Source organism: Callithrix jacchus, chromosome 3, assembly GCF_049354715.1.
Source record: "Callithrix jacchus isolate 240 chromosome 3, calJac240_pri, whole genome shotgun sequence".
NCBI classification, from domain to species: Eukaryota; Metazoa; Chordata; class Mammalia; order Primates; family Cebidae; genus Callithrix; species Callithrix jacchus.
The window spans coordinates 97,671,558-97,697,873 of NC_133504.1; the positions used below are offsets into that span (position 1 = coordinate 97,671,558).

The 26,316-nt window shown below is 41.9% G+C and overlaps 1 protein-coding gene across 2 annotated transcripts; it reads left to right on the forward strand.

The window, feature by feature from the left end:
* On the forward strand, positions 1-22,610 carry C3H4orf54 (chromosome 3 C4orf54 homolog). Of its 2 annotated transcripts, none has more exons than XM_017970398.4 (3): positions 1-333; positions 3,151-8,594; positions 17,725-22,610. In XM_017970398.4, exons 1-2 carry the CDS (start codon positions 323-325, stop codon positions 8,555-8,557), a joined length of 5,418 nt encoding a protein of 1,805 aa, XP_017825887.4. In that variant the 5' UTR covers positions 1-322; the 3' UTR covers positions 8,558-8,594; positions 17,725-22,610. The 2 variants fall into 2 exon arrangements, with proteins under 2 accessions (XP_017825887.4, XP_017825886.4); XM_017970397.5 differs by lacking the exon at positions 1-333 and adding an exon at positions 2,039-2,296.
* Positions 22,611-26,316: the final 3,706 nt, after the last annotated feature.

Below are 26,316 nucleotides of genomic sequence, written 5' to 3' on the forward strand. Positions count from 1 at the left end.
GTGGGTTATTTCAACAAAACTGACAGCATTTATTTTCATAGGAAAATATACTGCACCAGAACTCTGAAAATACCAGAGGGCAAGCAGTTTGGGGTTCTTAATTGTTTCATTTTAGCCTTCTTTGTTTTTCTATTTATTAGTTGTTTTTTCTTTTAATAGAGTCTGTTCTATTCCAAATATTCAGATCGTTTGATTTTTAAAGAGAATTTGCGGTTTGAATTAAACCCAACTGGAAATTGACTTCATTTGAAAAAGATTTTCCTTCAAATTTTTTCCTACACTGGCATTCATTTAGACAGAAAACAGTAAAGGAGCCACACAGATGCTGTGGAGGTAAGTACTACTGTCAGAATGATGCTCTCTTTGCCTCTTGGGGAGTTTTAACTAGGGCTGTGCTCTGTGGAGGAAGCAAGATGCTGGAGGTGGATTTTTCAGAACTTTGGGTATTAAGCAATTATGTATTAACCTACACTTAGGGCATATGACCTTCCAATTTTGTAGTGTGCCAACTGCAGAGAGAAACTCTGCTGAAATCTGTTGTCATGACAGACAGGGCCATATGAAAAGTGCTGGAAAAATTCCTCCTTAGACTATAATTGCCTTGATGGGTAGAAACTCTGCCTTCTATTCTGCTATGGAGTATGTATGCCCTACAATGCTCACGGCTGTGTTCAGGGTTTATCGTCCAAGACGTGATCAGCCTCAAAGCAAAATTAAATTGGGACATTGAAAATACTCGGTGTGCCTGAAGTAGCAAACTATATTTTATTTCATTTTATTTATAGTCTTATGATCCTTAATCCCTGGGTACGTAATCTGTACAGTTTTGTTATATGAAAAACCAGAATAAACAAGCAAGTTTTGTGGTGCATTTGTGGTCATGCAGATGACATTAAGTTGCCTAGTGGATGGATAAGTGGCTTCCTTCTAACTGTAAATCTGGGTGCCCTGTAGAGTTTGAGCATGGAAGTCAGCAACACTGTATAACATAATGGTGAAGGTCCAAGCTCTGAAGCCAGACTACGTGGGTTTGAAGTCTGCCACATAATTTCTTAGCATCATTCTGCCTCAGCTTTTCTATCTATAAAATCAGAACAATGATTACACCTAACTCATCAAGTTGTTATGAGGATCAAATCAATTAATACACACACATTAAAAATGTTCCAATAGTTCTTGGCACATAGTAAATGCTATGTAAGTCTTAGCTGTGAATATTGTAATTACTATCATTAAGAATCTAAGGGCTGGGCACCGTGGCTCACACCTGTAATCCCAGCACTTTGGGAAGCTAAGGTGGGTGGATCACCTGAAGTCAGGAGTTTAAAACCAGCCTCCAACATGGTGAACCCCCGTCTTTACTGAAACTACAAAAATTAGCCAGGCATAGTCCCAGCTACTCAGGAAGCTGAGGCATGGGAATCGCTTGAACCCAGGAGGCAGAAGTTGCAGTGAGCTGAGATCGTGTCACTGCACTCCAGCCTGAGCAGCAGAGCAAGGCTTCATCTCAAAAAAATAAAAAATAAAAAAATTCTAAGATTTTGTGATATGAAACATGGTTCTCTATAATCAAAAAGTTGATTGCACATTTAGAAAGTTTTTTCTCTCTTTGTTCTTTCATTCTCTTCCTTTCCTTCCTTTTCCTTTCCCTTTCCTCTTTTACTCTCCTCACCTACAGCTCTGGCTTTATGTCTACATTGTGATTCTTGGTATTGTGAGTCTTGCCTGAAGTCATCTTTTAATGGCAGTGGTGTGGGCAGAATGGAGTTGTGGGGAGAAGGGCAGTCCTGTGCTGTCCGCAGCCCAAGAATGAGAAGGTAAATGCTTCAGTGGTCAGGGGCTCCCACTCCATACCTACCCACATGCCTATTCAGAGGAAAGAACATTTTTCTGTGTGGAGGTGGCATTCATGTTGGAAGGGAATGGTAGATGATGTTATTTTTGTTCCCACAAATGTGGATGTTTAAAATAGTGCTTTATTCAATCGGCATAAGTGACACATAGACTATGTATAGTGGTGAAATTGGGCCTAGCAGGTGACAAGGGTCAGATCTCATCAAAATCAAGCATCATGGTTCTCCACCGATAGTACCCAAGGAATCAGCTTTGAGGATGGCAGGCACAGACCCCCATCTCAAGTTGACTGGCAAATTTGCTTGCACAACTACCAAATTGTCTGAAATGGATGTACTTCAGAGCCAGTGAACTGGGATTTTGGCTTCGTTTCCATGGGGCATTCCAGTGGGTCACATTTCCTCTTTGAACCTCCCTCCAAGCCACACTGTACTCTTGAAGGGTAAGTGTATTCATTATTCTTTTGCTTTTTGACTCAGAGCCCTGCAGGCCTGGAATTCAGCCAGTGTAACCGAATTGTGAGGCTGCAGCTCAGGCTATATTTAATTGGAGGTTTATTGTCTTGCCATGGTTCTACAAGTTTAGGGAACTTTTTTGAGATTGATTAAGGTACTGTAGGGATTTGAAGTAGTGTCAATTTTGGCTCCACATGCCCTTTATACTGACTATAATTAAAAATGTATTTAAAGTGTTAAGTTTAGGTCTCTGAAAATTGCCCTTTTATACTTTGAGTCACTATACTTTGAGTCACCACAGTAAGGATTCTAGAAGAGATTCTTCTATTTCGAAACAAACAGGTCATGTTTCATAGTGTGTACCTTTGGGGAAAGAGGGATGGAATATTCTATTCCTATGAAAGTTTTACTACCAAAACTCATCTGATTTGGCTCTCCAAAGAAAAAGAAATGCATAGATTTTGAAGCAAATATAAAGCTACCATATGTACCAGGGAGACTTTTGAAATATTTCCAGAGTGTCCTTAATTCATTTGAAATGCATGAAAAATTTGAATTTTATTTAAGAACAAGTGGGGGGAGCCATCTAATCAAAAACTTGAGAGTGAAAGATAGCTGTGAGGAAAGAATAATTTCATACTTGCTAGACATCGCTATAATAGATTGCATAGAACATTTGGCTGATTTGAATTAGAACCCACATGCCTCCTCCACCCCCAATCTTCTCTTTTCATCTTGTTAGAGCCTCTTCTTTCTACCCTCAAGTGTGGTTTCGATATGACTAGGGAATGGACACTAAAAATATTTCTGGAATGACGTGACCCTTTCTCACCCCATCCAGGAAAGGGACAAGGCTTCACAAGAAACAGCACATGCTTTCCTTTCATTTCTGGGAGTCCCGGGGACAACCTACAGATGCTGCTTTTTCCGTGGCCGATGGCATTCAGATTCCTCTCTGTGGCCGACGGTGCCAGGCAAACAACTGGACAGGGCAGCTCAGCTACAGAACACTGGCCACAGTCTCGGCCAGAGCAGCAGCCCCCCAGCCACAGACCACCTCTGCCACCCCATCCAGGAGCCTTCCCGCCTCCTTCAGGCTTGCTGCGGCCCCGCCACAGGGGCTGAAGAACTGGGAGGTGGTGGCAGCAGTGCCTACAGCTTTGGGGCCAGTCCAGACACGTGGGACCCTGCTTCGGGCAACTCTGCAGCCCCTCCAGAGCCAGAGAGGGACCCAAGACTTCCCCAGCGCTCACCATTGTCTCTTCCTGTGGCTGAAACGTGGGCAAGGGCTCATAATGGAAACTGCCCCTCCTGAGCCGAATTCCGAAGCAAGACAGGAAGAGGTGGGGGTCGGGGTGAGCAGTGCTCAAGACAGCCAGGAGCTCAAGCAGCAGCTGTGGCCACTTCCCAAGCCTTCAGCGTCCTCCCAGAGAGAAGCGAAATATGTGGAGATGTGCGCTTCAGCTGAAGTCCAGAGGGAGAGTCCCCGGACCATGAAACTTACCCTGGGGCACTGCCCTGGGGGTCAGAGGGCCTTGAGGAGCCCAAAGGAGAAAGCCCAAGATGAACCCAGCAGTCAAAAGTGCAAGTCTCCAAGCCCCCAGAAAAATCCTGCCTCTTCTGAACTTGCCAGATCCCAGCATTCTGCCTCTGAAGAGGGTGGCAACTTCTCATCTTCCTCATCTTCCTCTCCGGTGAACAAAGCAAAAGAGGATGGCCTTTCCAAAATGGAGGACTCCACCACATCCACGGGGGCTCTGGCCACCTCCTCTTCATCCTTAGGCTTTGAGAGTGAGAGTGGTGAGAGCGAAGTTTGCCAGCCCTTGGGAGGAGAAGTAGGGAAAAAAACAGGAGGAGGGGAAGTAGGAGGAAAAGGAGAAGGAAGAGGAGGGGGAGGAGGGGCAGGAGATGGAACAGAGTGCAGGGACATTATTGCCAAGTCTCAGGGCAGCAGGGACCCCCCTAAAGTCGAAGACGCTCACTACATCACCACCCATGAGATCCAGCTGAGTGAGGTGGAACAGGACATGGATTTTGACGTGGGTCTGGCCTCCCGCTGGGATTTCGAGGACAACAACGTGATCTACTCGTTTGTGGACTATGCTTCCTTTGGTGGCAGCGACGAGACCCCGGGGGACATCACCAGTCCGACCGAAGAGGACGACGACAACAGCTGCTACCTCAGCACCACTCCCAGCACCAATACCACCCGGACGCCCAGCCCCACCAGCAGCGACCTGGCCCGCCCCAACGCAGGCCACAGTGGTCTCAACAACAGCAGCACGGAAGTGGGCAGCGGCCCCTCTGACAGTGGCCCCACTCCCCCACCCACTGAGCCTGGCACTGCCACCCAGAGTGAGTCCTTGCCCGAGACCCCGGAGGTAGCTTCAGGGGCAGCAGCCGCCGCCGCAAGCAGCTGTGGGAGTGCAGCAAGCCAGATCCTCCTATCAATCAAACCGGCTTCCCGGGCTATAAATGAGCCTAGCAACGTGCATGCAAAGCAAAACATTATTTATGCTGCCAAGCATGAAGGCGACATGAGCCTCCGCGTCTCCACAGCTGCTGAACACAATTCAAGTTCGCTGAAGCAAAACCCGGCTGCAGCCGTGGCTCAGGACCATGCAAAGAAATTCATTGCTGTCCCTGCTCGCCTGCAAACCAGGTGCGGGGCCATCCGGGCAAAGGAGCTGGTGGACTACTCCAGCGGAGCCTCCAGTGCCGTGAGCGAACTGGACGATGCAGACAAAGAGGTGCGTAACCTGACCTCCCGGGCCTTCCGGAGCCTGGCTTACCCCTACTTTGAGGCTCTCAACATCAGCTCGAGGGAGTCCTCCACCACGCTCTCCGAGGTGGGCTTTGGGCGCTGGTCTACCTTCCTGGACTTAAAATGTGGGGGTGTTGGGGCCAGGGTGGAGCAGAGCCTCCTCAGAAGCAGTGCGGCCTCTGTGGCTGCAGGTCTGAGGAAGGGCAGTGGGGCCCGGGCCACTGCCGACCAGCTCTACATCCAGTCCAAGAAGTCTCAGACCAAGGCCTTGGAGTTCGTGGTCAGCAAAGTCGAGGGGGAAATCAAACACGTGGAGACGCCCCTGTGTTTCCAGAAGCAGGTCCAGACGGATTCCCGCATAGTCAGCCTTTTGGAGCCCCTGAATTTACGCAGTGACAGCAAAGCCAGCTTGGCCCCTGGGCCCAGCAGGGCCACCAAAGGCCCCGGCAAGGGTCCCGGCTCGGCGTACACGGACGACGGCTCCGAGACCTCCGAGGGCAGCAAGCCCTCCCGCGCCGACGGCCCCCAGAAGTCCAAGTTCGCCTCCAGTCTGCTCAAAAATGTCATTTCCAAGAAGATGCAGCGGGAACACGAGTTCAAAATGGAGAGGGGAGAAGTCACGGATACATCCCACCACCTAGCAGCCACCTCCAAGGAGATGGAGGGGGCCCTGGGGAGTGAGAGGCAGCGAGAGAGGGGCCTGCAGAGGCAGAACTCTCGCCACTCCGAGGCCGGTTCTGAGTACACAGTGGTCAGCGTGTCTGATGCAGGCGGGGAGGGATCCGTGGCCGGCACCAAATCCCCCATCTTCAAAGCCAGTACCCCTCGCGAGCGCAGCGCAGGCCCTAGCCGGAACTTCACCGATGGACACATAGAAGTGTGCGAAATTAAAAAGAGTGCCTCAGAGACCGTCAAGGGCATCTTCCTCCGCAGTCAGAACAGTGCGTTCCGGTCATGGAAGGAGAAAGAGGCCGAGAAGCGGGAGGAGCAAGCCCCCATCCGGAAGCTGAAGCTGCCCAAAGGAGATCTCGGGGAGATCTCCGCCAGCAAGAACACCATCATGTCTCGCCTCTTTGTCCCCAACATCCAGCAGACACCCAAGGACAAGCAGCCGGGGAAGCAGGCCACCAAGTACCCTGCTGCCCAGGCCACCTCCACAGCAGTGATCAGACCCAAGGCTCCTGAAATCAAGATCCGGCTGGGGAGTGTGCAGCAGCCGAGCTCAGACTTCAACATTGCCAAGTTGCTCACGCCCAAGCTGGCCGGTGGCAGCGCCTCTAACCTGTTCAAGACCATCGAGGACAACAGCAGGGCACAGCAGAAACTCTTCCGTGGAGACAACCTAGAAAAAGTACCCCATTTCCAGGTGAGAGACATCAGAGACAAGTCCAAGGCTCAAGGGCCCCTCCACCAGGTGAGAGATGTCAGGAAACTAATCAAAGGATCAGGGGATAGCAGTGACAAGGGCAGTGTTACCCCAGAGCAGGGCCTGACTGGACCCAAACCCAGGCAGCTGTCTGCAGCAGCTGGTGGATCTGGATCCCTGTCGCCCATGGTGATTACATGCCAGGCTGTAGTGAACCAGAGGGAAGACAGCATGGACCGAGAGCCCAGGGAGAGCATGGGCAAAGGGGGCGGCAGCAGAGTCTTGAATTCCTCCTCCCCAGAAGGGACAGTCTTGGTTCACAGGGCATCTGGCAGGCTGCCTGTGGCTACCATTGCCCCCAATAAGCCTGAACAGGGCTCATACCTGCCTGTGCTCAAGATTGTCTCCAAAGCTTCCACCCAGAAGACCCCAGAGAAGCTCAAGGAGGAGGAGACCAAGGAGGAAGGGAAAGCCACAAAGCCAGCCCGGAATGCCCTAGAGAAGCTGACTGCAGCGGTGAGGTCCATGGAAGAGTTGTACAGCTTCAACAGGAACGAGTGGAAGCGCAAAAGTGACCCCTTGCCTATGATGACTGACAGCCACGTGCTTTCGCTCATTGCCAGCGAGGAGAGGGAAGGGGTAGTGGGTGCTGAGGGAGACCAGGACAGGCTGTCCAAACGGCTGGGTGAGGTAGAAGAGCGGGGCACAGGAAACAAAGCTGGTGTGGTCCTGCGAGGGGCCCCTATAGAACGTCTGCAGCGGAGAAACTCCAACCCCAGCGCTGAGAGTGTGTCTGCAAGGGCAGCGGCCTTTGAGAACCTGGCCAGGGAAAGACCCCGATCTCTCTACATTCCCCCAGTCCACAAGGATGTGGAGAGAACCCAAACCCTGCAGCCCCTCCCACCACTCCCCAGCAACCGGAACGTGTTCACAGTGAGTGCCAGCAGCATCCAGAAAACTGGGGGTGTCGCTGGGAAGTTCCCACAAGGACCTTCTCCAGAGAGTCCTTCAGCAGTTAAGGGCATCAAATCGCAGGGACTCCGGTCCCTCAAGATCTCTCCAGCCACCCGGGCACCTCCTGATGAGGTGACCAACAGGAAAAGTGGCACCAATTTGGAGAAGAGCAACAGTGACTGTGAGAATTACCTGACCATCCCTCTTAAAGGAAGCTCTGCTGCAGGGGAACTTCCTGGCAGGACTGGGGCTTCCAGGGAGGGACCCCTCAACTCCTCAGCCGCCACTCTCTGCAGTTTACCCCCACTGAGTGCCCGCAGTCAGGTCCCCAGTAGCTCCAAAGGCTCTCAGGTTAGTGGAACCAGCCGACCAGCTTGGCGTACTAAACCTGACAACCCCCGGGAGACAGTAGCTGCCCCCCCAGGGCCACAGAGCCCTGAGCATCCCCCCACCACCATCTACCACCAACCGCCACTGCCCTTCACCCTACAGGGGGCCCAGCCCCAGGTCCTCTGCTTCTCCCCACCCAGCATGCCTGCCCCAGCACCTGCAGGCCCAGCTCCGGTCCCTACAGACCCCTTCCAGCAGCCACAGCCTCAGCAGACCCAGCGTAAGATGCTCCTGGATGTGACAACTGGCCAGTATTATCTGGTGGACACACCAGTACAGCCCATGACCCGAAGACTGTTTGACCCTGAGACAGGGCAGTATGTGGATGTGCCCATGACCTCCCAGCAGCAGGCTGTGGCTCCCATGTCCATCCCTGTGTCTCCCTTGGCCCTGAGTCCTGGGGCTTATGGACCCACCTACATGATTTACCCTGGGTTTCTGCCCACCGTGCTGCCCCCCAATGCCCTGCAGCCCACACCAATTGCTCGTACTCCAGGAGGCAGTGAGCTTTCCCCAATAGCCACAGAGTCTTCCAGCAAAGAGGCAGCTGCAACGTTCACTGAGGCTCCATACTTCATGGCTTCTGGTCAGTCTCCAGCCTCCTCATCTTCCTCAGCCCCAGCAGCCACATCCCAGCTTGTAGGGGCCAAGGGCTTTGCCCAGCTGCATGGCAAGCCTGTCATCAGCATTACTTCGCAGCCCCTGGGGCCACGGATCATTGCTCCTCCTTCCTTTGATGGCACCACCATGAGCTTTGTGGTAGAACACAGATGATGAGCAGCCACCAGGAAGCGGAGTGAAACAACTGCTGGTAAGTGAATTTCACTTCGATAATAAGGTTTAAGAGAGTAAGAACAACATTTTTTTTCTTTGTGTTTGAAGTGAGAGATTTATAGAAAAGGATGCTGTCTCTAGAAATGGATGTTTTGGCAGAATAGAACAAGCCTGCATCCAATTTATGAAGGGGATAATGTTCTTGCCAGGATTCCCCCTCTCCCCAGATTTCAGTCCCTAAGGTCAAGCTTTGCCCTTTAACCTTTTCAGATTGCCTGAGTGTTTTTTCCCACCTGACAGTAGAAGGGAAGTGAACCTTGAGTCTGTTCCTTCATCTGTGGTAAATGATGGCAGGGCAAAGAAACGAAAACTCAGGTTGGATTTTGTGGAGTTAGACTCACTCTTTGTTCATGACAGCCCCAGGGACAGGATGAAGTGAACACCCTAGATCATTGGAAACCCCATCAATCTGTTTGCTCCCCAGAAGTATGAAGAAGCAAAGACAGATGTTTTCTTGTTAGGACCGTTTTCTAAAATCTGCAGAAAAGCTTCTTTCCCCTCTTGTATCTTCTTTTTGAAATAGCTTATACAAAGGGGCTATATTTTTTAAGCTCTCGTTTTTCAGTTTTCAGATGATAAGAACAAGTTCTTAGGATGATTTCAAGGTCTTTAATATATCTTACACACACACACACACACACACACACACACTTTGATCTCTATGGAGGATGGGGCAGATTCTGGAGCTGCCGTTACTCCTTGCTTGAATGGAGTTGCTGTGTTTAATCCAGTCCTGTTCAGACTGAACACATTATACTTTGCTGCTAATCCCACAAGACTGTTATTTTCATGTCTGCATTCTTTCTTCAGAAAAGAGTCAACTTCCACACCTCCCCTAGGTAAGTGAAATCAGAGTAAATAGATTCCTGACATCTAGGTTAATCCAAATGCCCAAACAGGAATCCCTGGAAATACAGTACGTGGAACTTGATAGGAAGAGTGAGCTTTAGTTGTTCAAACCAGGACACTTCAGGTCAAACACATGACAGGGCAAAGACGCCTTCAGATAGGAGCGTAAAGGTGTCAGAACTGGGGATAAACTTGCCACTATACTCCTGTTCTCTTCAGATTGGGAAAGGTTACTATTATAAATGCTTCTTAGGACTTTCAGTCTTTGGTAAGATCATATTTTGAAAGAAAAAAAGAGAAAGAAGAGAAATCCTATTTATGCTTCTATAATAAAAATAAGTTATTTCTCTCTTCTCTGTTATAATGGTAAAGGAACAGAGGAACATTGTTGCTTTGTGCAATGAAAGAGGCTTCAATCAGGAATTAGGTTCATTGGAATTTTGGAGTCACACAGCTTCTCACCAGCTGTGTGATCTTGGGGTTGACAAACTCTCTAGCATTTATGTGTCATCTCCAGTGGGGACAATAATATCTAACCCTAAACATGCATCTAAATATCAGATGACATAGCAATGTATTGCAAACTGTAAATTTTGTTCAAATTAAGGGATTGTTATTGAATATTATTACAGTTACTGGACTGTAAGACAACATTAGGCACTGTTCAAAAAAACCTTAAATCTTTCTCTAAGAATTCAGTTGAAAGCACAAGCCTCATTTTAGCTGCAATCTAGACATACATTATTTAAATTCTTCTTTTGGGAGAGTCTACAACAGGCACTGTGTAGATAAAGAGAGGAGGGAGAATAAGACAAATAAATTTTTACAAATAACTTTTTGTTAAGTGTAAAAATTAAAAAAAATTCAGTATGCATGGGTAGGAGACTCAGAATTAGAGAATTAGTTTTGCAGAAGGAAAAGAATAACCAATAGGCAAAAGTGTTTTAATTGCTTAGACAGGTGCTGTGTTTACCTAGGGCTATTTTGGACCAGCTAATGCGATGAGGCCTTTGTGCAAGCTGCGGAGGTGCAGAAGCAAGGGGAAGGGAGGCCGGGGAAGAGAGGAGGGAGGATGGGGCACACACTTGCACAGTGTCCTCTTAAGCAGCTGCCTTTGGCCTTTCTCCTGTCTGTTGAGTCTAGAGAGATTAGACTTCGGATTGTTTCCAGTAAACACAGATATATATTTCAGTTCTTAGAATTTTGGAGTTGAATAGTGATATTTAACATTTTTTCTGTTTTTGAAAGCACAACCTTTATTTTAGTAAATAAAGCCCTAAAGATAGACAGAAAGGTCAAATCTGGCTGGAAACTAAAGATTAGCTTTTTGTACTCAGGCAAAAGTTGACTTAGCCAAAGTGAAATAATGAATTAAAAATCCTTAAAAACTCACCTTTTTGAACATGCAGTACCACTCTCCAAAGAAAAGCCAGATGGATATTTTTAAGTGTGTAATTCTTTTCTTTGAGCAAAAAAAAAAAAAAAAAAAAAAAAAAAAATGTAAGCACTGTTCAGATCTTTCAACATGCTCATATAGATGGTCAGTGTGAGAAATCTTGAAATGTGATTTCAGGTCAAAATTTCCTTTAAAAACCACACTTATTGCAGATATTTGTTTTGAGGTAGGGTAGGTTTATGCTCCCCTTTCAAATGAGAATTTGTGTAAATGATTTTTTCTGACCACAAGAGAAGAAAACTGGGACTTAGAAAGAAATGGTTTTGCTGAGGTCCCAGAGAGTGACAGAACCTCTTAACCCCTGGGCCACACCATGCTTCCTGCAGAACACTCTGTGTTCCTTGGTGTGATGCATGGAGGAAAAAAAAGGACAGTAAAGGAGGTGTAATGAGCTCTGAACTGGCAGCAAGGACACCCGTGATCTGCTCTCTGGTGGCATTTGGCCATTAACCATCTGTGTTTCCATTTGCCTCTCTGGACATTTGTAAAATGAATGTTTCAACAAAATGCACTAATTCAACAAGCATAGATTACATGCTTACATTCCATCAGCCACTATGTACTCCGTGGTGGGTCCATAAACAAGTAACACAAGTGAGGGGCCTATACTCCAGCAGGAAATAGACTTGTATACACACAAAATGGCAAAACAATTGTTCAAGAAATATCATAACCTTTAAGATTCCTTCCAGTTCAAATAATATTTCATCCTCTATTTTTAGCACCACATTGCAACAGGGAGCTTCACTTTTCTTTCCTCCCCTTATATATTTGAACATAAACAGCTGCTGTTATCTCTTTCTGATTATTCTGCTATAAATGTTCCTTTATTTTAAAATATATATATATAGGTGGGTTTTTCTCACTTCTTTTCATCTTGTGGTCAATATTCCAGTACTTCTCAGACTTTGCCACTGCCACAGCCCATCTAAAAAGATAAGAATAGTATTCATTTTCTTATTATTTAGTACTCCTGTCTCACATTGTGATTACTGGACAAGGCTGTGTACCACCTGGGACCCAACTGCACAGATGACTACAGCAGTAACCCAACTGCAGCATACCAGTGTGATAGGAACACCAGTTGCAAAACTCCACCACTTTCTTTTTCTCTGTTGTTAGATGTTTTTGTCTGTCTATTTTGGGTTTTAATGGTCTACCTCCACAGGATCTTTGACTACTTTTGAATGAGTTTGTTTTTTTCTAATTTTCTGTTATTCAAGGCAGATGGCTATATTTTTCCCTTCCTGACATATCCAGATGTTAGATAAAAATATATATTAGATGCTATATTTTTGTTTAAGATTTTAATTGAGACTTGATACTAAATACCATTTACAAGGGCATAAAGATAAAATAAATACTTAATATTAACAAAAGAAAATTTTCATTGGCACAATGCCTGTTAAATAGTGGATATCAGCCTAAGAGAATTGCAATTATTTTGTTTCATTTGAATGCCCCCTTTTTTTTAATGACTTAGCGTCTTCATTTCTCCGTGTGTTATGTTGCTCCCGCATTGTTGGTCTTTCTTTTCTATTTACTTCCTCAGAGTTACTTCTACCCCCTAAATAGGGCCCCAAGCATCAGCAACTGAAGTAGGAAAAGTAAGGGCTAGATTCAGGGAGAGCTGTTTTATTAGAGTATTCTACGAGGGCCCTAGACTGGTCCTTAGATCATCAAACCCAGTCTCTTTGTATTAAAATTGCAAGAGGAAATTAGCACTCAGAGAGTGTAAGCGACCCTTCCTTAGTCATAGAGCTGAGACTTGAAACCTAAATATTCCATTCCAGAGCCTTTATCTTGTTCTTTTTTTTTAATTATACTTTTAAGTTCTGGGTACATGTGCAGATCGTGTAGGTTTGTTACATAGGTGTACACATGCCATGGTGGTGGTTTGCTGCATCCATCGCCCCGTCATCTACATTAGGTATTTCTCCTAATGCTATCCCTCCCCAGTCCCCCCACCTCCTGCTATTCTTCTCCTAGCCCTCCACTCCCCAGACCACAGTGTGTGATGCTCCCCTCCCTGTGCCCGTGTGTTCACATTGTTCAACACCCACTTATGAGTGAGAACTGCGGTGTTTGGTTTTCTGTTCTTGTGTCAGTTTGCTGAGAATGAGGGTTTCCAGTTTCATTTATGTCCCTGCAAAGGACATGAACTCATTTGTGTTATGGCTGCATAGTATTCCATGGTGTATATGTGCCACATTTTCTTTATCCAGTCTATCATTGATGGGCATTTGGGTTGGTTCCAAATCTTTGCTCTTGTGAACAGTGCTGCAATAAATATACATGTGCATACGTCTTTATAATAGAATGATTTACAATCTTTTGGGTATGTACCCAGTAATGGGATTGCTGGAGCAAGTGGAATTTCTGTTTCTAGATCCTTGAGGAATCACCACACTGTCTGCCACAATGGTTGAATTAATTTACACTCCCACCAACAGTGTAAAATTCTTATTTCTCCACATCCTCTCCAGCATCTTTTGTCTCCTGATTTTTTAATGATTGCCATTCTAACTAGTGTGAGGTGGTATCTCAACGTGGTTTTCATTTCATTTCTCTAATGACCAGCGATGATGAGCATTTTTTCATATGTTTCTTGGCTGCATAAATATCTTCTTTTGAAAAGTGTCTGTTCATATCCTTTGCCCACTTTTGATGGGGTTTTTTCTTGTAAATTTGTGTAAGTTCTCCATAGATTCTGGATATTAGCCCTGTCTGATGGGTAGATTGCAAAATATTTTTCCCATTCTGAGGTGGGGTTGCTACATTGCCCAGGCTGGAGTGCAGTGGTGCACAGGCGTTTACTTCTTGCTGTCCATTTCTGCTTTTCCTTTTCTCCCTAAGGCCACTTTTCTTTGATGGACTTACTTCCTGGTGTCTGTCCCACTAGTCTCTCTTTTTTCCCTTGCCATTTGCTTGATAATTTATTTTCGGTCTTTTGCTTTTCTTTTCTTTTTTTTTTTTTGGCAGCTTATTCCTTATTGGGGTTTCTCATTTTCCCTTCACTTCAACTTGATTTAGTTCAATGCCATACCACCTTGCATTGTTTCTTCCCGTCTCCTAACTTCTTTCGCAGTTTGTTTTTATCTTAGATTAGACAGCTTAAAGGGTAGGACTCGGTGGGTCCTCCAGCTCCCTCTCCTGAGTGTTCTTAAAGCACTGTACTTGCGGCCAGCCCAGGCACATCATCCAAGGGACAGGAACTTTGCTGCCCCAAGTGCACGCAGGCCAGGTAGCTAACATGCAGGCTAAAGCTAGACATTTTATTTTCACTTCATTCCACAATTACCTTCATGAACTTATAACTTCATATCTATTTTTCCCACTAACTTAATAGTGACTTTCTATCCCAATTATTATATATAGCTGCTGTTTTATCTTCTTAATGTCTTTTTTTGTTTTTGCCTTTTCTTTTCTCCTTTTCCCTCTAATTACATTGTGGCTTTCCTCTAGCTTACTATTTTGTATTTTTCTTTTATTGCCTTTACATTTTCTTTTTTAACTTATCTAAATTCTATTGCCTTTATATTTTCTTTTTTAGGTTATCTAAAATTAATAAAAAGTGAAAAGTAATAACTAATGTGTATTAATCACTTAGTATATACCAAGACTTAACATCATGCTGTTTAATTCTTAACACGAGTAAGTACTATTTTTAATCTCTGTTTGACAAATGAAATATTAACTTGTCCCAGATCAACAGCTATTGAAATCCAGGCACTTGGAGCTCCGTGGCCCTTGCTCTTATAGATCATTCCCTTGTTTATCTACTTGTCTTATTCTCTGTGCTCTGGTCTGAGTTATTTGTTGTAAATTGTCCCTCTTCCCTTATTTGTTCTTTGTGCCATGACTTTCTTATTCCCTAACTTCTCCAAAATTTTTCAACCATTGCATTTTTCCTCTAGGTCACATCAGTCCGCTAAAGGATTAATTATATGAAACATTAAAGTCCTTGTGGATGGGGAAAGAGAACACAGTTGGAATTTGACTGGCTGCCTTGCTGCTAATTTTCCAATCTTCTGTTTAATTCAGAGGAAATAGAATCTTCTGGCCATTTTACTGCTGTGGAGGGTGTGTGTGTGTGTGTGTGTGTGCGCGCATGCGTGTGCGTGCGTGTGTGTGTGTGTTTCGTGGTTTAGGGGAAAAGGCAGCGGAAGGGAATAACATAAGAAACTGTCCCTGACTGTCAGTGTTCAGCATATACTAAAATTCTATGTGTTTTTCATTTGATTAAACAACTAGCTATCCTTAGAACACTGTATGCAAAAAGAAACCTGAGCCAGTTTAAGGACTCCTAAAAGCTGTAGCTCCCAGTGGTGTGATAATTTTTGATTATGTAAAGCAGTAGAATGTGAGCTATAAAGGTAGGAGTGAAATCTTGCATGCTAGCGGATTAAAGCATTTTAGTTGAAGGGGAGCTGTGTGGCTTTTCCTAAAGCACAAGTATGTATGCCTTGAAGACAGGCAACCCCAACTCAGATTCTAATACTGTTACTTACTAGTGTAAGTGACTAGTCTTACTTACTAGTCGCAGTGTAGTCTAGGCAAGTGACTTGCTGTCACTGAGACTCATTTTCCTCACCTGTAAAATGGGGATACGTTTCAGGAGAGTAGTAAAGACTGTATTCTGAAACCATGACAGAAGACATAGCATATAGTACATGGCAACATAGTAAGTGTCCAAGCTCCCTTAAGACTAAATCTTCATAAATGCCTCAGAATCCCCGTATCTTCTCAGGGGCCCTCACCAGAGCAGAAAATCAGCCATTATCAATGCAGGTTCCCAAGGTAAGTATCATAGACCTGTGCCCAGGATTGCTCTGTATTTCCCCAAACTGGAGGCAGTGTCCAGAGTTCTGCAGTCCTCTTTGAGCTAGCTGGCTGATTTGTCAGGGCAGGCCAGTTGGCTGTGTGTCAGGGTACTCTAGTATCCCCCAAGGCCTTCCAGAATATTATACAACTCTAGGCATAGCTTGCCAGCTGTGTGTGGTGATTTTCCTCTCTGTCTGGGCACAGGCTGGTGTGGAGAAAGGGAAAATCTGACCCAGCATCCCTGTTCAACTCTGTCACGTGTTCTGGTCCTAAAACCATGGGAAGTCATCCAGCTAAACTCCCTGGTGATACAGCATAGTCATCCCTTCATCTTTACTGACTTCTTCATGATCCATTCTACTGCAGTAAATGTTTGTGAGGCCTCTAACAGGTTAGCTATGTTGGCAATTTTTCTTACTTTTTCTTTTCTTACTTTTTCTTTATTATCATCCCTTCATCTTTACTGACTTCTTCATGATCCATTCTACTGCAGTAAATGTTTGTGAGGCCTCCAACAGGTTAGCTATGTTGGCAATTTTTCTTACTTTTTCTTTTCTTACTTTTTCTTTATTACTTTCCAATTTCAAACAAAATCCTTCTGAAATTAATGTAAGCAGAAGCGATATTCTGTGACTATCCAAAAAGGCAGTGTCTGTACTATCAATCCCTAAATACAATTCTAGTAGATTGTATAACCAGATTTCTCCTTTATTTCTCAGACTATTACCACCCTATAATGCAATCTCTTTCGTGACTTTTTTTCTTTTCTCTCTGTCTCCCTTCAATGTCTTCTCACTGCCCAAGACGTCTTTGCAAATCTTGCCTTGTGATAGGACTCAGCCAGAGTTGTTGTCAAATCCCAGGACCCACATTATAATTATTTTTCTGAGTCTCATATTTTCTTTTCTCCCTCTTGTAATTAAATTTTCTTTTCCCATTGCTGCTTTTTACGTCCTAAGGTAGAAAAACTTACATTTACCAAAAGAGAGGTCTCCAAATTTACAACAGTCACTTTTATCTTGAAGGTCATTCCTCATATAAAATACAACACAATAAAATAAACATGAAGTATATACATATGAGCTTAAAAACATAATTATTCTTATAGACTTCTTTTTTAAACACATAAACAGATTTGTTTCTAGATGATAGAATTAAAATGTCCCTTGCCTTGCTACTCTGAGTGCATACGATTGGCTAGGTAGTTGTTATTTGATACCTCTTGGGGGTTATTTTTCATATGAGTCCTCTTAATCCCTAACAAATATTACCTGTAAGTCAGTCTATTTCTGTCTTCATAATATTATGTTCAAATATCAACTCTCAAATGTTAAAAATATCAACTTTGCCTAAAAACTTTACTTAGGCAAAGTTCTAGTAGATATACTAGAACTTACATGGAAATAGACAAAAGGGCTAACTTTCATTAAGCTTTTGAACATACCAATACTGTTCTAGAGTGGATTTAACTAAATCAGATTCTAACCGGTACAACTCATTTTGAACAAAGCATACTATGTGAATTTCCACACAATTTAGGTGCCAGTCATTTGCTTTACAAGAATTCTCAGTATAGAGTTTACTCATTTAATTAGATTGATAACTAAACTTCAGATGTTTCCATTTATCTTAAATATTTCTGCATGTTAATATTAGAAACATATCTATTATTTTATCTTTGCTATGAATGATTTCAATGAAATTGAACACTTAATTTTAAAATCATTTTTGAAGAGTTGATTAGATTTGATTCAAGTTCCATTTGGGGCAATTTCTCAAAGTTGTTATAATGTTTAGTAAGTTCATAAGCACATTTACCAAGCACATTTAAAAATGTTAACTTCATTATTAACATTGAAATTAGCTAAATAGTTAAATAAAATGTATTTTAAAATTTTCTTGCTTCATAAAAATGAAATTTGCTTTTAGAACTAGCAATCTTTTCCTTGACTATTTTTTCTATTTTTTTATTTTATAGGAGCAAGATAAAAAGATGGACTATTCTTCTTTAATCTGGAATTTGTGTTGTGATAGCACTAAGAATTAATTCATCTGAAAAACTTCTTCCTCGTGTTATTCTTAATTTTTGCTTCCTATAAACCAAGTGTGTAAGTTTCTATGTCTTCCTGAACAACCCTCTTAAGGCAGTTTTTATTCTAATTTTGTTAAGTTGATTGAATGAATGCATTTTTTTCCCTTTACAAGTATTTCTTTTTATACTTCAACACAGGATATAAGCTTTCTATTCACCTCCTTCCCCACTGCACTTGTGACTAGGCAAACAATTCCTTTGTTCCCATTGTTCAGTCAAAACATGCAACAGAATGGGATTGGCTCTGTTGTAAACCAAGCCAGCAAATCAGTAATTTGGATTACGAATCTCTTTACAGATTCTTGGAATATCAAGACTAGCTGGCTGAGTTGTAGTACATATTTAAGTTTTCAATATGACGTTCTGCTCTTTGAATCATATACCAGCCAAACCTATTCATTCTCTTGGTTATGCTCTATGTGTTCTTTCATTGGGTTTGGCATCATTTCAAATGTGATTGTGAAAAACGGTGGTTTTAATGTTTGTGCTTTATTTTTCCCATTTGTACAGTGTCATGACACTATTTGTTGCCTTAAAATAGGATGGTTTGAAATACTGGAGAGCCAATGATTGCACTTAAAATTAAGTACCTAGTCTCAGAAAGATATAAAATATCTATTTTCCTTTAAGAATCGAATTACTTTTGTGGGTGTTCAGCACTTTTTTTCTTCAGTGATTCCCTCCATAGTTGCATACTCCTGTCTCTCATGAATTGTTCGGAGTCTGAAGATTGACCCGTTTGGGGTAGTAGAGAAGAATACGGCACCAATTCAGTGGCTCTGATTCACTCCAGCCCTAGCCTCACTAACCCGTAGCAGTAACCTAGAGTTATAGCACTTGCTCCCTATGAGGCAGATTTGAAGAGATGTCAAGAATCCGAATCACAGAATCTTTTATCGACATTTAGTACTGTCTCAGTTGTAACCCAATTCTGAAGGCTGTTTGAGTGAGTGTTCACGGGGAGTCTTGAAGACTTGATTGAACAGATATTTAGCTTGTCATAATAAGTGTGTTGATATATACTTGGCAAATGTTACATTAAAACACTTCTTAATTACTTTTTAAAGGAACAATTTGAAGATTTTCCCAGGCGTTTTTTGTTTTGTTTTGTTTTTTAAGAATCTCCTTTTATTTACCAATTTGTTTAATGATAAAGTATTCTGGTAATTTCTTCAATGCTCTATTGCTATTTTAATCATCAGCAATATTTGGCTTCTGCTTAAAAGTTCTTCATTTGTCATGACTAGCATAAAATTATTAATTACTAGCACTTTTTCACCTCACAGGCATGAGGCAAATCTCAGTCTTCATTTTCTTTCTTTTGTCATTTCTGGAGGTTGCATGAATATTTGAATGAAGTGATATACTCTGCCTTTTACAACTCAAGTGGAATCAATCCAGAGTCTATGAAACCTTCTGACCCACAAAACTATTATCCTAATAATGTCTCTTTAGCTACTGAACTTCCCTTTTATGTTTTATTACTATAAAACCATTAGTAAAACATTTCCTAAATAGTGCCTTGAGCTTGAATCTAATCAGAAAAGTGTGAGTAAAAAACTACAAAGCTGAGTTTTGTATGATTTATATAATCTTGTTACTTTGTAGTTATGCTTTCCTTCTTAGACTTTTGAAAAAAACTTAATTTCACTTTCAGGGACTTCCTTTAAGGGATCTTACTCTGAAAAAAGTGCTCTTGGTATAGGGAAAGATTTGAGGTGGAAACAGCCCTGATCACAATTCAATTGCTTGTTGTGCTGATGAGCTATGAAATGAAGCTATAGAATTGATGAGACATGAAATATGAAATGTAGCCTCTGTGTATAAAAAAGATGCCCTGTGCCAAATTCAAGAAAAAACATACTTCTTTATCACAGAGGTCTTCTTACCCAGGGACATCAATCAGCTCCCCCTAGAACTTACTTTTCACTGCCGGGGAACAAATCTTACAGCATCAGAGCTTCCTCGTTTTCAGGAGAGATTGGCTGCGTATGAGGTAACGTAATATTGACCCAAGAAAGCAGAATCCCTTTCAGAAATCTTACACTTATTTTATTGAAAGCAGCACCAAGAAACCGCCAGTATTTGAATACACCTGGTGAGACCTGTATAGGATTTGGGTGGATAGTACCAAAATTGTTAAGACTGGTTTAAAACCACATGTGATTTTCAGGAAAACCCAGTGGCCATGTTGAGTAGTGACTACTTGCCAACTCTTCAAAAAGAGAGACAACTCCTTCCCTAGAAGATGTGGTAGAGTTGAGGGTTTGGGACCCATAAGCTATGTATCAGTATTTATCACCAGCAGATTTGAGTTTTAAATTCTCACATTGAGGTAAATTAGGACGCAAACTAAGGAAGGAAAGAAAAAGGTTTTCATTTGTTTGTTCTATAGAAGAGGCTCCACCTTTTAAGAAGTTGCCGAGGACACAGCGATGTCCAAGTGGTTAAAAAATGCAACTTTTAAATAATGTTCTATTAATATGTTATCTATTGATAATTTTATAGTTCTCTATTTCACCAAATCATACAAAGCTGCTAGGCCATTCACTACCTCAAATGATAGGGAAAAATATTTTCATGGGCATGAGGTAAATCTCAATCTTCGTTTTCACTGTTTTGTCATTTCTTGAGGTTGCATGAATATTTGAATGAAGTGATATACCCTTCCTTTTACAACCCAAGTGGAATTAAACAAGTCTATTAAGCCTTCTGATCCAAAACCTATTACCCTAATAATGTCCCTTTAGCTACTGAACTCCCCTTTTATGTTTTGTTGCTATAAAACCATTAGTAAAACATTTCCTAAATAGTGCCTTGAGCTTGAATCTAATCAGAATTGCAGAGTCTGGCTTTCATAATATCCTCTTCGGGTTATATGTGTGGCTCAGTTTTCCAGAAGAGCCACTTTGTACTTCTTGATAAAATATTTGAAATATGCCCCATTTCAATTGTTTCTGGAAAACTAAACACATTCATAACCCTATAAAAACTTAATTCACCAGAATGTTTTTTTTAAAGCACTCACTGAAATTGCCCTCAGGATTAAGGGAAGGCCCAGATATGCAGGTAATGACATAGCTCTCTACATGTCCGTTTATCATGGAGTAAATAAGCTAAAGCAAGTTACACTTTACACCTTTATAACACATCTCAACTACTGACACGCATTTCTAATACTGGAAATATCTGGTGATATAAATTCCTTTTTCTTACTTTCAAATTTGACATTATCATCCTTGCCTCTTAAAAAGATACATTTTAATTGTTTTCATACTTCATGGAAATCAAAGTCTGTGTTTGCTACAAACTGAATGCTCATGTTACATGTAATAATACTTTGGACTGCAGGACAGGACACTATTGATTCCGAAGCAGATTGACTATAATCTCATGATAAGTATGTATATGTGCATGGGAAAACAACATTCAATAATAGTCTTTGTGTTTAAAAACTATCATGGTATACATTTTCTTATGTGGTGCTTGAGGAGTTTCATTCTACAGTTTACAAGGTGTAGGTTTGCACCCCAAATTCTCAGGGTATGCTATTTCACCCAAATACTTGAAAGAAAAAGGTGCCCTGTATTTTACCAGTACTGTTGAGGGGGAAATTTTTTGTGTAAGTTTGTTTGAGAAAACTGCTTATGAAAATCAAATTCACAAAATATGTTAGGCTTTCACATAATTTCTAAGGATATATATAGAAATAAGATATATATTATCAAGACACTGCTTATATATTCTTAACTAACTTCTGGGTCCTAAGTAGACCTCACAGGTGCCTAAAATCATTAATAAAGCATGTAGCAATTGCTAATTGGTGCCTTAAGCTTGAATCTAATCAGAACTGTGGGCTCTGGTCCTCTCGGGAAAGAAACATGTCCATCTGTGGCACGTGTGAGTACTAGGCCCAGGGGAAGAGTCCGAAAATTGAACTCCTTTGTATGTCCTGTGTCTCAGAGGAGAACTGAATGTTCAGAGCAGCATATGTAAGCTGTTAACATTCAGTGTTTCATGTTGCAACTAGAGCATATTGTTAGATTTATTCCTGTTTAATTCATAATGGTGCAGAATAAAACACACACATCTAATTTGATTTCTATTTCTTTTTCTTTTTCTAAGTTTGATAATTGCTTTTTACAGCTACTGTTAATAGCAAAAAGTCCTTCCCAGGGCTTCCTGAATAACCTACTATACCTGTATCCATAGCAGGTGATGCTTTCTTTTTTTCCCCCACTTTGAAGATGTGTGTTTCTGTATTTACACATAAATCATACTTTTGTATAGTAAAGACAGCAGTGGTTGAAAAGAATGTGAATGAGGTAGAAGTTACGTTGGAACAGAGGAGAGTAAATTGTGTGATTAATGGGGAAGGACATTGGATAATGTTGTACCCCTGACTATGAAAGAAGCTGGTGGTAAATGGGAAGAATGTGAAATATTAAACTACTCTCAATATAGGAATCTTGGTGGAAAAGTTTCTACCTGAGGTCTGATGTGATTCAACTGTAGAATGCAATGAGCTTGGCCAAGGAGACTTTGAATCCAGTCAAGAGGACTTTGAATCTCAACAGCACTGAGAATCACATTTTCAGTGCATTGCATATGGAGTAAACTATTTAGACAAGGATTCTGTGAGACTAGTCAACTTACCTTTCATTGCCAGCATTTGTAAATGATTGTGCAATCTTGTGCAATGGTCTTTTATTTTGACTGTTTTCGAAAAAAATGTTTGTTTTTTTCCCCAGTAAAAGTAAGTTCAAAGAAAACATGCTTTGTTTGTCTTTATTTTAACTCATAAAACAAGCTATTGATAGTTTTATTTTCTCTAGCTTAAATCCTTCATTTAATTAAAATACTCTATTAGTATTTCACATCCAGATACTATTCATTTTTGAGTGCTGTGGCAACAAATGACCACAAATTTAGTGGCTTAAGACAACATAAATTTATGATCCTACAGCTCTGGAGGTCAGAAGTCTGGTATTGATTTTTGCCTTTACCCAGCGTATTTTATTTCCTGTACTCAGAGTATTTTGGCCAACCTAAGGAGTCTGACCTGAGCTTGCCTCATTAAGTAGCATTGTGAGGAGCACCTGTCAAGGTGTCTGATGCTCCACTGACACCAAAAAGCAACCAGATGATACGTGTCCCTGAGAGCCCACACTGATGCCCCAGAAAGTAATGCGGTCATCCCTCTCAAAAGTACGTATCAGAGACATATATTTTGGAAACCTACTGCACAATGAAGATTAATGCTGTAACATGCCCCTTAAATAATCCGCTAGTCAATTGAGATCACTATAAGTCTTAAGACTAAGGCTCCAAAGCACTTGAACCCATATTCCACAAAGAAAGACATCCAGGGTTCCTCACATCTGTCTAGTGGTTGGGGAATATAGAGCAAGAAAGGAAATTAAGGACAGTTTGAGGTCTCTGGCTTCCAGCTCTTGTTTCTAATGAATTCTCAAATTACAGTCTCCACTTTGCATAAGTACGCACCATTTTTCTCTGCATCTCATTGCCCCGCCAGCCTTCAATGCAGCACACTCACCCAATTCTGAGTATTCCAAACACAGGGAAGGTATGTGTGACAGGATTTGGCTGAAGGTTTACTGTAACTTGATGGAGATTAGCAGGTGGTTCATCATATGGCAGGCAGCTGCATTAGCATACACCTGGCATTCCTATTCTTAAGTAACCCCATGCCATCTCTGGCACAAGATCACTTTCACTGGTTGTTGAGTTCATTTGTGTTCCAGATACTCATAATTGCTAGAGCCCTCTCGCAGTCCTCCGTGTTCCTGCCATTTCTTGTATAAAGCAATTTACCTATCTAATGAAGCCCTGCAGACACAGACCCATTACACTATGTCCAGAATATCTTACGTTCATAACTACGCATACCCATTGTTCTAGTTATGTATTGCTGAGAAACAATCTACCCCAAAACTTAGTGGCTAAAACAACAAAAATCATTTGTTTAGCTTGTTAATCTGCAATTCAGGCAGGACTCAGCATGGCAGGTTTGGCTGTGATTCACACAGCATCAGTCTAGGAATGGGAGAATCCACTTCCAAGATGGCACACTTACATGACTGGCAAGTTGATGCTAGCTGTCAGCTGGAAGCTTAGCTAGGCCCAAGAGAAAAGCATCTTGATTCCTCTTCATTTGAGCATCTTGTTGCTTGGGCTTCCTCAAAACATGGTGGCTGGGTTTCAACAGCAACTATTTCAACAGACAGGAGGCAGACAGTGCCGGTTTCTTAAGACCTATTTCAGAAACTGACAGCATCACTTTCATCATCTCTATTTGACAAGAAATCACAGAACCCAGATTCAATGGACAGGAACATAAATACCACCTCTCAATGGGTGGAGTGCCAAAGAATTAGGGGACATGTTTTAAAACCACCAAGCTCATTAAAGGGTGTTTTTAAACAGTTACTTTTCTTAAAGGAATTCTAAAGTCAGTTCTTAGATCAGTATCATCTCTGTGAAATATGTTTAGTAATAGTACTATTATTAATATTATATAAAATACTATAGTGTATGTATATGTATAATATACATACACACAATATTGAAATATGACATATTATAATATTTATGACATATGTATTATAATGAGAGAATTGTGAGATAATATGTATTACTGCTAGCCTATAGTTAGCATTCAAGAAGCATTAACTGCTATGATAAACCTCTCCGTTATAGCACTTCTGCTTCTGAAAGCTTCAAATTCACTGTTATACAGGGTACTTAAAAATACTCAACCATTTATTGGGATTCCTTGTACGCATTGTATTTACAAATATAATACACATTCATTGAAAACAATTTTAAAAATTACAATATTTAAAAGTTAAAAAGCAGGGACAAAATTTTTACTCAGAGACCCACTGCATAAATTGCCTCTAGAAAAAAATATTTTAAAGTGTATTTGATACTTTACATGCTATTTTGTTGTCTACAATTTTGCTTTATAATATTGTGCCTCTTCATTTACCAATTGTCAGGTTCTGTGGTCTGAAGGGAGTCGGTGGGCCAGTGGCAGGTAGCCAGAAAAACACTAAAGGAAACGTAGAGAGTTTCAGCATGGCTTTACTCTTTCTCTGGGCACAAGTGAGTCAGGGCAGGAGCCATATGTACAGCATTAGCAGGATAATTATACCTTCTACAAATAATAGTGTCTCCGAGCCAAGTGTGAACTCACATGGGTGATCACCCAATGTCCCTCATGTGGCATGGTTACATAATGAGCAGAGTTGTTAACCTGTGCTCCAAACTTGCTGAGTCATGCTGGACCAGTTGTCTGCCTTAGCCTATTCTTGACCATAGAACATCCATTTTTCTTATACCAATATTCTATCTCTTTATCTTCTAATATTCTTAGAGGAATAATTTTAACTACTGTATCTTTTTACTCATATGGCTATATTATAGTATGCTTAATCAATCTCCTATTTAAAGTATTTATAGTTTGGAGCTATGAAATGATGCTGCAATAAATATTTTTGAACATAAATCTTTGTAAGCATCTCTGATTATTTTCATAAGGTAAAGTACTCTAATTAGAATTACTGAACAAAAGGGCATGAGCATTCTTAGAAATTTTAACACATGAGATTTTGAGATGTCTCCTTCCTGCCATCTCCCAATTCCACCATCCCTAAACACAACTAAGTCACCAGTTCCTTACAAATATTCTATTCTTTTTTTTTTTAATTTTTTATTGCATTTTAGGTTTTGGGGTACATGTGCAGAACATGCAAGACAGTTGCATAGGTACACACATGGCAGTGTGTTTTGCTTCCTTTCTCCCCTTCACCCACATTTGGCATTTCTCCCCAGGCTATCCCTCCCCAGGTCCCCCCCTCCCCACTGGCCTTCCCCTTTTCCCCCCAATAGACCCCAGTGTTTAGTACTCCACTCCCTGTGTCCATGTGTTCTCATTTTTCATCACCCACCTATGAGTGAGAATATGCGGTATTTCATTTTCTGTTCTTGTGTCAGTTTGCTGAGAATGATGTTCTCCAGATTCATCCATGTCCCTACAAATGACACGAACTCATCATTTCTGATTGCTGCATAATATTCCATGGTGTATATGTGCCACATTTTCCCAATCCAGTTTATCATCAATGGGCATTTGGGTTGGTTCCAGGTCTTTGCTATTGTAAACAGTGCTGCAATGAACATTAGTGTGCATGTGTCCTTATAGTAGAATGATTTATAGTCCTTTGGATATATACCCAGTAATGGGATTGCTGGGTCAAATGGAATTTCTATTTCTCAGTCCTTGAGGAATCACCACACTGTCTTCCACAATGGTTGAACTAATTTACACTCCCACCAACAGTGTAAAAGTGTTCCTTTTTCTCCAGATCCTCTCCAGCATCTGTTGTCTCCAGATTTTTTAATGATCGCCATTCTAACTGGTGCGAGATGGTATCTCAATGTGGTTTTGATTTG

Coding starts and splice junctions, on each gene's coding strand:
- C3H4orf54 (XM_017970397.5), top strand. CDS start 2,229: ATGGGGCATTCCAGTGGGTCACATTTCCTCTTTGAACCTCCCTCCAAG. Junction 2,297..3,150: donor CCACACTGTACTCTTGAAGG/GTAAGTGTATTC, acceptor CACCCCATCCAG/GAAAGGGACAAGGCTTCACA.